General features: G+C 48.9%; 2 protein-coding genes across 7 annotated transcripts in view; one reads left to right on the plus strand and one right to left on the minus strand.

Moving 5' to 3' along the window:
* Positions 1 to 14,411, plus strand: part of LOC125453811 (C-X-C chemokine receptor type 2-like) — a 117,198-nt gene that overhangs the window by 53,244 nt on the left and 49,543 nt on the right. The window contains exons 2-3 of one of the 6 annotated variants that reach the window (XR_009445971.1): positions 5,257 to 5,543; positions 12,514 to 12,979. The exons of 2 other annotated variants lie outside the window; for them this stretch is intronic. The gene's annotated coding sequence lies outside the window, so the exon portion shown is untranslated. Of the gene's footprint in view, positions 1 to 5,256; positions 5,922 to 12,513; positions 12,980 to 14,411 lie in introns of those variants that run through there. 3 more of the 6 variants (XR_009445972.1, XR_009445973.1, XR_007247857.2) reach the window with 3 other exon arrangements.
* LOC125453810 (FYVE and coiled-coil domain-containing protein 1-like) overlaps positions 7,619 to 14,411 on the minus strand; it is a 72,507-nt gene continuing 65,714 nt past the window's right edge. The window contains exons 9-11 of the mRNA XM_059647604.1: positions 13,545 to 13,651; positions 11,466 to 11,612; positions 7,619 to 10,517 (exon numbers count right to left, since the gene is read on the minus strand). Of these exons, the coding sequence (XP_059503587.1) occupies positions 10,412 to 10,517; positions 11,466 to 11,612; positions 13,545 to 13,651 (360 nt within the window). The 3' untranslated portion in view covers positions 7,619 to 10,411. The remainder of the gene's footprint in view (positions 10,518 to 11,465; positions 11,613 to 13,544; positions 13,652 to 14,411) is intronic.

A 14,411-nucleotide genomic window follows, 5' to 3' on the forward strand; every position in this document is an offset into this window, starting at 1 on the left:
GAGAGGGGTGGAGAGGTTGAGGCGGTTGATGTCTCGATGGCAGTTGGAGATGAAGAGGTCAAGGGAGGGTAGGAGGCCTGGGGGTGGTGTCCAGGAGGAGGACTTGTGTTGGAAGTGGGTGAAGGGGTCAGTGGAGGGAGGGTTAGGCTCCCGGTTGAAGAAGTACGCGTGGAGGCGAAGGCGGCGGAAGAACTGCTCTATGTCCAATCGTGACTGGTATTCATTGATGTGTGGTTGTAGGGGGACAAAGGTGAGCCCCTTGCTTAGGACTGACTGTTCGTCCTCAGTCAGTGGGAGGTCTGCGGGGATGGTGAAGATGCGGCAGGGCACAGTGTGGCTGTCTCCTCTGGGGTTGCTGGCTGTGGAGGTTGTGGGAGGGTGTCCGATGCCGTCGGCAGTGGGCGGGGTTCCGTCAGCGGTGGGCGGAGTTCCGTTAGTTGCAAGTGGAGTGCCGTCGATGGTGCACGGAGTTACATTGGCGGTGAACTGAGTAGCATCGTTCTGTCTCCATCTCAGGCAGCCACCTAGAAACCGATATCCATTTTAAGCCCACCGACTCCCACAGTTACCTAGAATACACCTCCTTCCACCCACCCTCCTGCAAAAATTCCACCCCCTGTTCCCAATTCCTCCGCCGCATCTGCTCCCAGGATGAGGTATTCCACTCCTGCGCATCCCAGATGTCCTCGTTCTTCAAGGACCGCAACTGTCCCCCACACAGTGGTCGAGAACGCCCTCGACTGTGTCTCCCGCATTTCCCGCAACACATCCCTCACACCCCGCCCCCGCCACAACCGCCCCCAGAGGATCCCCCTCGTTCTCACATACCACCCCACCAACCTCCGGATACAATGCATCATCCTCCGACACTTCCGCCATCTACAATCCGACCCCACCACCCAAGGCATTTTTCCAACCCCACCCTTGTCTTCATTCCAGAGAGACCACTCTCTCCTCGACTCCCATGTCCGCTCCACACTCCCGTCCAGCCCCACCACACCTGGCACCTTCCCCTGCAACCGCAGGAAGTGCTACACCTGCCCCCACACCTCCTCCCTCACCCCCATCCCAGGCCCCAAGATGACTTTCCACATCAAGCAGATGTTCACCTGCACATCTGCCAATGTGGTATACTGCATCCGCTGTACCCGGTGTGGCTTCTTCTACATTGAGGAAACCAAGCAGAGGCTTGGGGATCGCTTTGCTGAGCAGCTACCCTCGGTTCGCAATAAACAATTGCACCTCCCCGTCGCGAACCATTTCAACTCCCCCTCCCATTCCTTACAAAGCAAGTCCATCCTGGGCCTCCTGCAGTGCCATAATGATGCCACCTGAAGGTTGCAGGAACAGCAACTCATATTCCGCTTGGGAACCCTGCAGCCCAATGGTATCAATGTGGATTTCACAAGCTTCAAAATCTCCCCTTCTCCCACCGCATCCCAAAACCAGCCCAGCCCGTCCACACCTGTCTAACCTGTTCTTCCTCCCACCTATCACCTCCTCCCACCTCAAGCCGCATCTCCATATCCTACCTACTAACCTCATCCCGCCCCCTTGAACTGCCAGTCCTGCTAGGACTGACTTATCCCCTCCCTACCTCCCCACCAATACTCTCCTCTCCACCTATCTTCTCCTCTATCCATCTTCGGTCCGCCTCCCCCTCTCTCCCTATTTATTTCAGATCCATCTCCCCAACCTTCTTTTCTGCTGAAGAAGCCAGGCCCAAAACGTCAGCTTTTGAGCTCCTAAGATGCTACTTGGCCTGCTGTGTTCATCCAGCTCCACACTGTGTTATCTTGGATTCTTCAGCATCTCAGTTCTCATTATCTCAGAGACAGAGATGTTGGCCAGTGGGCAGGGCGGTGCATTGAAGTGGCAGGCAACTTGTAGTTCAGGGTCTTTCTTGCGAACAGAATGTAGATGTTCTGCGAAGTGGTCACCAAGTCTATGCTTCAGTTTTCCAAATGTAGAGGAGACCACATTTTGAGCAGCGAATGCAGGAAGACTAGATTGTGGGAAGTGCAGGTGAAGTGTTGCTTCACCTGGAAGGTATGTTTGGGCCCTTGGATACTGGGGAGGGAGGAGGTAAATGGGCAGGTGTTGCACCTTCGCCGGTTACAGGGGAAGGTGCCGTCGGGCTATCATTGGTTGTTGGGGGTGCAGGAAGTGTGGACCAGGGTGCCCTGGAGGGAACGCTCCCTGCAGAAGGCGAGCAAGAGAAGGAAATATGTGTCTGGTGATGGCATCTCGCTGGAGGTGGCGGAAATGGCAACTGGTTACCTTCTGGATGTGGATGCCGGTGGGATGGTAGGTGAGGACAAGGGAAACACTATCGCTGTTGCAAGAGGGAAGAGAAGGGGTGAGGGTGGAAGTGTGGGAGATGGGTCAGACCCAGATGAGGGCCGTGTTAACCATGACGCTGGGTTATCCTCAGTTGAGGAAGAAGGTGGACATTTCGGAGGCTCCCTTGTCAAAGTTGGCCTCATCTGAACATATGAGACAAAAGCGGAGGAACTGAGAAAATGTGATGGAGTCTTCAGAAGAAGCAGGGAGTGATGATGTATAGACCAGGCAGCTGTGGGAGTCAGTGGATGTGTAATGGATATTAGTGGCCAGTCTATCCCCAGAAATGGCAACAAAGATGTTGAGGAAGGGAAGGAAGGAGCCAGAGATAGACCAGGTGAACATGAGGGCAGGGTGAAAATTGGAGGCTAAATTGATGAGGTTTTCCAATTCCAGATGAGAGAGGGAAGCAGCACCGATGATATCATCGATGTATTGGAGAAAGAGTTGTGGGTGGGGGCCGGAATAGGACTGGAACAAGGAATATGCCACATACCCCACGAAGAGACTGGCATAACTAGGCCCCATGCAGGTACCCTTGGCAACCCCTCTTACCTGAAGAAAATGAGAGGAGTTGAAAGAGAAGTTGTTGAGGGTGAGGACAAGCTTGGCCAAGTGGAGGAGGGTGGTGGTGGGTGGGGATGGTTCAGGTCTTTGGTCCAGAAGAAGTGGAGACCTCTAAGACCCTCCTGGTGGGGAATGGATGTGTAAAGGGACTGCCCGTCCATGGGAAAGAGGAGGTGGCTGGAACCTGCAAATTGGAAGTTTTGAAACCGGTGTAAGCTGTCAGAGGAATCATGGATGTATGTGGGTAGGGATCGGACCGGGGGGAGAAGACTGCGTCAAGTTGGAAGAGTTGAGTTCCGTGGGCCAGGACCAGGCTGAAACAATGGGTCTGCCCAGACAGTAATGCTTGTGGATTTTTGGAAGGAGGTAGGAGCGGGCTGTGCGAGGTTGGCGGACTAACACCAGATGTAATGAGGTCAGTGACCACAGTCGATGCAATGGCCTGATGTAGCATGGTGGGGTCATAGCCCAGGGGAAGGTAGGAGGGGGTATCTGAAAGCTGGTGCTCAGCCTCTGCAGTGTAGAGGTCAGTGGGCCAGACAACAACAGCACCACCCTTATCAGCAGGCTTAATGACAAAGTGAGGGTTAGATCTGAGTGCACGGGGTGCAGACAGTTCAGCGGGAGACAGGTTGGATTTGGTGAGGGGCGCAGAGAAATTGAGGTGGCTAATATCTCAATGAACAGATCAAGCACAGGTAAAAGGCTGGAGGGAGGGGTCCAGGTGGAGGGAGAGTGTTGGAGTTGGGCAAAAGGGTCTGTGGGACAGGGAAGGGCTCTTGTCCAAAGAAATGAGCACGGAGGCGAAGATGGCGGAAGAACAGTTCGGTGTCATGTCGTGCCCGAAATTTGTTAAGGTGGGGAGGCAGAGGGATAAAGCTGAGGCCTTTGCTGATTACAGAGTGTTCATCATCAGAGAGCGGAGGGTTAGGAGGGATGGCGCATACCCGACAGGAGGTGGAGGGTTGGGGCAGGGGATAGTGTCAGAGGGCAGGTGAGGAGAGGATGGTTTTAGAGGGCCATGGGTATCTTTGAGTTGGTGTGTCTTGTGGGTCTTGATGCCTGAAAGGAAAAGTTTCTTGTTAGCATGACGGATGAGCCGGAGGATGGAGTGGAACTAGGAGTGGTCCAGGCCTGAGCCAGCACATTGTGATACTGTTGGTGAGAAAGGTTGAGACTGCACATGGCACTGAGTGTGGATCTCAGGATGCGGTGAGAGCAGCTGTCTATGGAACGTTGAACGTCACGGAGATACCTGTGATCCTGGGAGGATTCAAAACATGAGGGATGAAATTTCAGTTGGAATCCATGTGGGGTGAGTCTGAGCCAGAGGCAGTCACTAAGAATGTGAGATAATAAAGTGTGAGGCTGGATGAACACAGCAGGCCAAGCAGCATCTCAGGAGCACAAAAGCTGATGTTTCGGGCTCAGAGGATGAAGGGTCTAGGCCCGAAACGTCAGCTTTTGTGCTCCTGAGATGCTGCTTGGCCTGCTGTGTTCATCCAGCTCCACACTTTGTTATCTTTGATTCTCCAGCATCTGCAGTTCCCATTATCACTGAGAATGTGATATGGATGTGGAAATGAGTTTTAGCAAATGCCTGGTCAAACACCAGGAGTGACAGTGAAATTAATGTTGGTGGACAAGAATAAAAATCGGAATGGAAATCCCATTGGAGAGAGGAGCAATAGAGTTACATTCACTACTTTTGAGCGTGCAGGAACCTTTCAAGAATCTGTAGAATTTTGAAAGATTGTCAGCAATGTATCATTCCAGTTGTAATATACTGACAGCACTTATTGTCTAATTGTCATGGCTTACTGGGGTAGCATGTTGGAAATAAAGATGCTATTCCTTGAGTTGTCACAAAATTTAAGTATTTTAAAAATAGAATTTCCCATGGACTTGTCTTTCAGACCCAGGTTAATAGAAAGCACGGGCCACATTTTAGGTTTTTGATAAGAATCACTATTTATTACAAATAACTAGACTCCCTACATGTAAACAATTATGAAGCATCAGTAGTTACAACGCTAATCCCGTTACAAACCCCCTCTTACACACACAAACACACACAGACAGGGTAAAAAGCAGAGGGGTTTTAAGCAGAGGCTTAGGAAAGCTGCTCAGCGGTTTCTGTTCACACGATCTGCTGAGATGATTCTCGTGCTGATCAAAACACTGCTTCTCTGTCTTCCTTCTCCAAATGCTTCTACTGGTTTGCAGAAGTTGCAGGGTGGCTGGTTTACACGTATCAGTGGTCTCTGACTTATTTAGTAAAAGGCATAGCTTACAGCAACTGCTGAAGGGAAAATAACTGGTTTTCATCTGTCACTTTTACTGCAGAGAGCTCCTGACCTGGTGGAGTTATGAAGGCTTCTCCCTATCTACTCCAGAGTTCTTCATCTTCCTTAGTGGTTATCTGCCAGAAGACCTTTGACTTGATAACTGGTAGTTACTTGTTGCTGGCTGTACCTTCATTTGTACCTACCCTTGGCTCCAGCTCCTCTGCATCTCATCTTATCATTGCTTGAACCAGCAGCTGTATAAACAGGAACAAAAACAGAAATCACTGGAAGAGCTCAGCAGCTCTGGTAGCATTTGTGGAGCGAAATCAGAGTTAACGTTTCGGGGTGAGTGACACTTCCTTAACAACTTCTGTTTTTGTTTCTGATTTACAGCATCCGCAGTTCTTTTGGTTTTTATTACATCGCGCTTACAATGAATGTCTGGCTAGTTGCTTTTAGAAAAAACAGTAATCCTTCAGTAACCCGTGCCCAGCTCACAGTGAAAAATATTTACAAGGTAAAGAAAAAGCCAGTAGACAATTGGATGATCTCAATGCATCATCGGAAAAGCTGTGTCCAATATGTATCCTTTGACTAGCATTATAAATAAACAGCTCATGTGGTTATCTGGCTTGGTAATTTGTGGGATCTTACTATGCACAAATTAACTGCCACAATTTACACATCACAACAGTGACTATATTTGGAAAATAAATAATGCAAATGTACAAAATATAATAACCTTGATGTGTCAAATCATTTTTCACTCAACGATAATACTGCAGAACTCAGATACAAACCATTAACAGCAGTGCAGAATGGCTCACTGTAATTTTGGGATGCAGGGGCGATTTTATTGCGTTCACCCCTGAGATTCCAAGTACCTTCACTGGTGCAATGACTAGAGACGGACAGCTGCATCATCGTTGCCACTGCCAAGCTCACCCAGAGAGTTGTGAGCGCATGGAATAGTTTACCAGTGGTAGTCGTGGAAGCGGAGTCATTAGTGACATTTAAGCGACTGCTGGACATGCACATGGACAGCAGTGAATTGAGGGGAATGTAGGTTAGGTTATTTTATTTTTGGATTAGGATTATTCCACGGCACAACATCGTGGGCCGAAGGGCCTGTACTGTGCTGTACTTTTCTATCTTCTATGTTCTATGTTCACTCCAGTATAATTCCAACAAAATAAGTGGTAAGGAAAAGCACATTGGATATAGTAATATGAAAGCGCACGATGGATTAAACCTCCCACTTTTAAGAGGAACTAAATGATTGCAAATAAACGCATTGTGGGAATGTTCCATAAATCTATCAGCATCTACAGAGGGAGGAACAGATTAAATGTTTCAATTATGACTCTTCAGAAGGCAGAGCCTAGACTGAGCAAGTGCCGCGCTGTCAGAGGGTCAGTGCAGAGGGAGTGGGCACTGTCGGAGGGTCAGTACTGAGGGAGCGCCGCACTGTCAGAGGGTCAGTGCTGAGGGAGTGCCGCGCTGTCAGAGGGTCAGTGCAGAGGGAGTGCCGCACTGTCGGAGGGTCAGTGCAGTGGGAGTGGGCACTGTCGGAGGGTCAGTACTGAGGGAGCGCCGCACTGTCAGAGGGTCAGTGCTGAGGGAGTGCCGCGCTGTCAGAGGGTCAGTGCTGAGGGAGTGCCGCACTGTCGGAGGGTCAGTGCTGAGGGAGTGCCGCACTGTCGGAGGGTCAGTGCTGAGGGAGTGCCGCACTGTCGGAGGGTCAGTGCTGAGGGAGCGCCGCGCTGTCAGAGGGTCAGTGCAGAGGGAGTGCCGCACTGTCGGAGGGTCAGTGCAGTGGGAGTGGGCACTGTCGGAGGGTCAGTACTGAGGGAGCGCCGCACTGTCAGAGGGTCAGTGCTGAGGGAGTGCCGCGCTGTCAGAGGGTCAGTGCTGAGGGAGTGCCGCACTGTCGGAGGGTCAGTGCTGAGGGAGTGCCGCACTGTCGGAGGGTCAGTGCAGAGGGAGTGCCGAACTGTCGAAGGGTCAGCGCTGAGGGAGTGCCGCACTGTCGGAGGGTCAGTGCTGAGGGAGTGCCGTACTGTCGGAGGGTCAGTGCTGAGGGAGTGCCGCACTGTCGGAGGGTCAGTGCTGAGGGAGTGCCGCACTGTCGGAGGGTCAGTGCTGAGGGAGTGCCGTACTTTCGGAGGGTCAGTGCTGAGGGAGTGCCGTACTGTCGGAGGGTCAGTGCTGAGGGAGTGCCGCACTGTCGGAGGGTCAGTGCTGAGGGAGTGCCGCACTGTCGGAGGGTCAGTGCTGAGGGAGTGCCGTACTGTCGGAGGGTCAGTGCTGAGGGAGTGCCGCACTGTCGGAGGGTCAGTGCTGAGGGAGTGCCGAACTGTCGAAGGGTCAGCGCTGAGGGAGTGCCGCACTGTCGGAGGGTCAGTGCTGAGGGAGTGCCGTACTGTCGGAGGGTCAGTGCTGAGGGAGTGCCGCACTGTCGGAGGGTCAGTGCTGAGGGAGTGCCGCACTGTCGGAGGGTCAGTGCTGAGGGAGTGCCGTACTTTCGGAGGGTCAGTGCTGAGGGAGTGCCGTACTGTCGGAGGGTCAGTGCTGAGGGAGTGCCGCACTGTCGGAGGGTCAGTGCTGAGGGAGTGCCGCACTGTCGGAGGGTCAGTGCTGAGGGAGTGCCGTACTGTCGGAGGGTCAGTGCTGAGGGAGTGCCGCACTGTCGGAGGGTCAGTGCTGAGGGAGTGCTGTACTGTCGGAGGGTCAGTGCTGTGGGAGTGCCGCACTGTCGGAGGGTCAGTGCTGAGGGAGTGCCGTACTGTCGGAGAGTCATTGCTGAGGGAGTGCCGCACTGTCGGAGGGTCAGTGCTGAGGGAGTGCCGCACTGTCGGAGGTTCAGTCATGGGGAAGGGCCGCACTTTCAGATGATCAGTTCTGATGGAATGTCACCCTGTTGGAAGTAGCATCTTTCCAGATGGGACATGATGTTGAGGTTCTACATTCTCTCTCAGGCCTTCAGAGGAAAGGCTGCGGGACTTGAGACTGTTTTCATTAGAGAGAAGGTTGAGAGGTGACTTAATTGAAACATATAAAATAATCAGGGGGTTAGATAGGATGGATAGGGAGAGCCTTTTTCCTTGGATGGTGACGGCGAGCATGAGGGGGCATAGCTTTAAATTGAGAGGTGAAAGATACAGGACAGATGTCAGAGGTGGTTTCTTTACTCAGAGAGTAGTAAGGGAATGGAACGCTTTGCCTGCAACGGTAGTAGATTCGCTAACTTTAGGTACATTTAAGTCGTCATTGGATAAGCATATAGAACATAGAACATAGAACAGTACAGCACAAAACAGGCCCTTCAGCCCACAATATTGTGCCAACCATTGATCCTCACGTATGCACCCTCAAATTTCTGTGACCATATGCATGTCCAGCAGTCTCTTAAATGTCCCCAATGACCTTGCTTCCACAACTGCTGCTGGCAACGCATTCCATGCTCTCACAACTCTCTGTGTAAAGAACCCGCTTCTGACATCCCCTCTATACTTTCCTCCAACCAGCTTAAAACTATGACCCCTCATGTTAGCCTTTTCTGCCCTGGGAAATAGTCTCTGGCTATCAATTCTATCTATGCCTCTCATTATCTTGTATACCTCAATTAGGTCCCCTCTCCTCCTCCTTTTCTCCAATGAAAAGAGTCCGAGCTCAGTCAACCTCTCTTCATAAGACAAGCCCTCCAGTCCAGGCAGCATCCTGGTAAACCTCCTCTGAACCCTCTCCAAAGCATCCACATCTTTCCTATAATAAGGCGACCAGAATTGGACGCAGTATTCCAAGTGCGGTCTAACCAAAGTTTTATAGAGTTGCAACAAGATCTCACGACTTTTAAACTCAATCCCCCTGTTGATGAAAGCCAAAACACCATATGCTTTCTTCACAACCCTGTCCACTTGGGTGGCCATTTTAAGGGATCTATGTATCTGCACACCAAGATCCCTCTGTTCCTCCACACTGCCAAGAATATGGACGTACATGGAATAGTATCAGAGATAATGGGAACTGCAGATGCTGGAGATTCCAAGATAATAAAATGTGAGGCTGGACGAACACAGCAGGCCAAGCAGCATCTCAGGAGCACAAAAGCTGACGTTTCGGGCCTAGACCCTTCATCAGAGACCATGGAATACTTGAGATCGGTATGACAGGTCGGCACAACATTGAGGGCCAAAGGGCCTTTACTGTGCTGTAATGTTCTATGTTCTAAGATCCTATTGGTATGACTGGAAAAAGAGACAAGCAGCATTGTGAAAGGGAACATAGGTCAGATAGGGTTAACAGTGAGGCATGCTTGAAATACCACCTACTCCGATTATCTCACTGGACTTTTGTGGGTGAACAGCTTAGAATCGCAAAAGAGTGAGGCCATATGATCAGGTTGTCTCTGACAGCGTCTACCACCTGATAGTTACCACCTGCAATTAGCTCCACCCAGTTCATCACAACAACATCTTCATGTTAGGTGAGCAGGTAGTTTTCCCTTTAGCACTGTGGGTCTACCAGGAAAAACAGCATTGGCAACAAATACACCTCATGATGAGAGCAATAATGCAGGCCACTTGTACAACACGGTGGTCAGCAGTGTGGACTCATCCATCCGGCAGCTCGCCTCAGCATCCTGTTTCAGATTTATCCTACAGACAGATATTCTGGGTCACTCTGCTCTTGGGCATCCCACTGGCGGTGTCTATGTTCGAAGTGCTCGCTTCTGCTGCAGGGTGTTTCTCACAGACGCAAAAAGCATCCAAGTCTTTCTTAGATAAAGGCAAAGCAGTATTAGGTTTTTACGCCGGTATCCACCGACTGGAAACAGCAGCATCCAAAACAACTCTTCAAAAGAAACCGAACAAACGTTTGAAAAAAAATAAAAGTAACATCTAAATGTTACACGCAAAGCGAGCCCCGGAATTGTGGTCAGTTTAGTTAGTCAGGTCTTGTAGGAGTGCACTGACAGCCATCACAGACTGGAAATCGCAGGTCAGAAAGTAGATTCAAAGAAGTGATTCTCCAGTCCTGTTCCAGTGCATTAACACGTGCTCAGCACAAATCATCCCCCTTCAGGATTTGAAACGGAAAGTGCTCACCATCCACCAATATTCCACTTAACAAAAAGGATCGGAATTTCACCCTCTACAGGCACCAACAGAACGGAGCCCAGCTGTCCTCAAATTTCCAGCCACTGATTAAATTCACTTCTTGCTTCCAAATCGATCTTTTCTTGACAAACGTTTCTGATCCAGTTGTCGCTGGTTAAACTCCAAATTATCCGACTTCTGCCATAGAATATCCTTCTCCCTGCGAGACACAGAATCAATATTAACCACACATTCCTCATCCTCACTGCACATCTGTTACACTCACAACTTATCTTGTCACACTCACTACACACACTGTAATACAACACAACCCGTCACACTTATCACAAAACCCTATCACAATCACTATATAAATTGTCACACTCATCACACACTTCAGATCCCATTATAGTCATATCCTATTATAACCACCACAAATCCTGTCACACGCACGACACATATGTCACGTTAGCTCGTGTCTATCATGGGCCTCCTGCAGTGCCACAATGATGCCACCTGAAGGTTGCAGGAACAGCAACTCATATTCCGCTTGGGAACCCTGCAGCCCAATGGTGTCAATGTGGGCTTCACCAGCTTCAAAATCTCCCCCTTCCCCCACCGCATCCCAAAACCAGCCCAGCTCGTCCCTGCCTCCCTAACCTGTTCTTCTTCTCACCTATCCCCTCCTCCCACCTCAAGCCCCACCTCCATTTCCTACCTACTAACCTTATCCCGCACCCCCTTGACCTGTCTGTCCTCCCCGGACTGACCTATCCCCTCCCCACCTCCTCACCTATAGTCTCCTGTCCACCTATCTTCTCCTCTATCCATCTTCAGTCCTCCCCCCCACCCCTCTCTCCCTATTTATTTCAGAACCCTCGCCGCATCCCCCTTTTCTGATGAAGAGTCCAGGCCTGAAACGTCAGCTTTTGTGCTCCTGAGATGCTGCTGGGCCTGCTGTGTTCATCCAGCTCCACACTTTGTTATCTCAGGTTCTCCAGCATCTGCAGTTCCCATTATCTTTGATAGTGTCACTTTCACCGCCGACTGTCATGCCCCATCCCTGTCACATTCAGCTCAAATAATAATAGATCTGCCTTTTCTATTGTCCCTTCCAGCTTTCATGCAGTGACTTTTTTTTATTTAGTTGTTTTACTCAGTCCCCCACCTCAGCAGTTCCACTGTCCGCTCCTTCAGTGATCTGACAGTTTCCCTGAGAACCCGGATTTCACACTGGGATTCCTCCTCCCTACGTTTTGCATCTTCTTGTGTCTTTTTCAAAGTGTCCTTCAAATCTTCTTCAGCTCTCCTCATTCTGAGAATGAATATACAAGAGTGAATTTCACAGAAATTAAATACTGTACAACTGTGTGCAAATGTTTAATTTCAAACAGATTTTGTGATGTGAAGCTCTCTGAGGACATTCCCAATCAGCCCTCTCAATCAGATTGTGTGATTGGCTCACAGATCTATCAAAGCCTGGATTTTAAAATTCTCGGTGATAATGGGAACTGCAGATGCTGGAGAATCCAAGATAATAAAATGTGAGGCTGGATGAACACAGCCGGCCCAGCAGCATCTCAGGAGCACAAAAGCTGACATTTCGGGCCTAGACCCTTCATCTGATGAAGGGTCTAGGCCCGAAACGTCAGCTTTTGTGCTCCTGAGATGCTGCTGGGCCTGCTGTGTTCATCCAGCCTCACATTTTATTATTTTAAAATTCTCGGTTTTGTTTTCAAACCCTGCTATCCTTTTACCTTCCTGTCTCCATAATTTCCTTCAGCCCAATAACTCTCTGAGATCTCAGTGTTCCTCCTATCCTGTCCTCTCGACTTTTCAGTTATTTAGGGCCCCGAGCTCTGGAGTTTCTTACGTAAATTACTCCATCTCTCTTTAAAATCTAGCCCTTTCGCATGCAGTTAGTCATTGTGTACCTGTGGTTTGGTGTCACTATTTGATCACACACCCGTGCCAAGGGGCATGTCTGTATTTTGGAGGTGTTTTATAAATAAAAGTTGCAATCTCAATGTTAAGTAAGGGACAATGATTGCGTTGGTGCAGGTTGGATAGTTGATCAAGTTAATGCAAAAATCTGGACAGTCAAGATAATTAAGCTTCACGTAGGAACAGAATGTCATAGAAATGTCTTGTCTCATGCACTGTGTGTGGCTATTGTAACTTTGCATTACTCAGTGTGTATGACCCTTATACCTCAGCAGTAATCAAGAAAATGGATAACAGATTCTGATGAAGACAGTATCATCTCTACAACATACTGCAAGCTTTTCGCTGATGTAAAGCAGAATGGGGCTCCATCTACTGGTTAAAATTGAGACCCTTCTTCAGAAAGAATCTTGTTTTCCGAAATGTCCTGTCCCGAAATGTCAGCTTTCCTGCTCCTCTGTCTGGCCTGCTGCCTTCCTTCAGCTCCACACTGTGTTATCTGACTTCAGCATCTGCAGTTCTTACCATCTTAAAAAATGCCTGGGAACCAACACCACGAATTACACCTAGAGCAACCACTGTGTATAAGAGAAAGATTAGCTATTGTCCGATACTGGATGGAGCAGGTTAAACCCAGATCTCCTTGTCCAGAGATAGAGATACTACCGTCCTAGTCCATGAAGCTATTTAGCAATGTGTAGAAGAATGCTATTTTTACTTGAATATGGTGCTACTAAAATGACCTATACTGTTTCATTGGTTGAATAAAAACATTCAATTTGCTTATAGTATTTTCACTTAGATAGTTGCATTATTTTGGAAAACAACTTAACATCAGAAGGCGTTTTGGGGGAAATGGCGTGTGTGTGTGTGTGTGTGTGTGTGTGTGTGTGTGTGTGTGTGTGTGTGTGTGTGTGTGTGTGTGTGTGTGTGTGTGTGTATATATATATATATATATATATGTGTGACTGGCTTTGGTTAAGGGTGATGGTTCTCCTAGATAGACTAAGTAGTCTGAATCAGAATGTATCCACTAGTGGAGAACAATTAAACAGAGAGTAACATATCAAGGATGGAACCTGACACTTCAAAAGATGAACAGACAGTGACATGTATCAGAGATAATGGGAACTGCAGATGTTGGAGAATCCGAGATAACAAAATGTGGAACTGGATGAACACAGCAGCATCTTAGGAGCACAAAAGCTGCTGTTTTGGGCCTAGACACTTCAGCAGAAAAGGGGGATGGGGAGAGAGGGGGAGATAGTGATATGTGTTTGCACTGGGACTGAGCGAGCCTTACTGTGTAAGAGATTCAGCCAGAGACAGGAGCTCATCATCCTTGGACTTTAGTTCTTCCAGTTTGTGTTGGACGTCCTTTCTCGTGGTCAGCAAATCTTCATTGAGAGCCTGGGTATAGGGGAAAATAGAGAGATTCATTTCAAAGGAGAGCCCACAACCCACTGTCAATTCTTTCTTGATAAATAACAGGAAGCCTTCCCATGAAGTGGGTGACCTTCACTTGGTAATCCACCAGTATGTTAGCCAAACACCCATTCCTCATTGCTGGGATGAGACCGCAAGGATCACCCAGGTATTCAACTGAAGGACATCAGCGATTTTTGTTTATGAGATGTGGTCGTAATCAATAAGCTAGTGTTTGCTGTCCATCCCTAATTACCCCAGAGGTTATTGAGACAATTTCCTCAACGGCAGTAGCCCTGGGGTTTAAGAACATCCAAAATGCTGCTAAGGACAAATTCCAGGATTTTGGCCAAGGAAAAATGAAGGCGTGGCAATATAGTTCCAAATGCTGGTGAGGAATATAAAGAAAACAGGAAAGAACTCAAGCAGGGAATTAGGAGAGCAAGAGGGGGCCACGAAATGACCTTGGCACGTAGGGTTAAAGAAAATCCCAAGGCGTTCTATAGATACATTAAAAACAAGAGGATAACTAGGGAAAAAGTAGGACTGCTCAAAGATAAAGGAGGGAACTTGTGCGTGGAGGCAAAGGCTGTGGGAGAGATCCTAAAGAAGGACTTTGCATTAGTATTCACCCAGAAGAAGGATATGGAGGATAGTGGAATTTTTTTGGAGTATGCTAATATGCGAGGGCATTTTGACATCAAGAAAGAAGTTCCATTGGGTCTCTTGAAGAGCATTAAGATGG

This window comes from Stegostoma tigrinum, chromosome 7 (genome assembly GCF_030684315.1).
Source record: "Stegostoma tigrinum isolate sSteTig4 chromosome 7, sSteTig4.hap1, whole genome shotgun sequence".
In the NCBI taxonomy this organism is placed as follows: domain Eukaryota; kingdom Metazoa; phylum Chordata; class Chondrichthyes; order Orectolobiformes; family Stegostomatidae; genus Stegostoma; species Stegostoma tigrinum.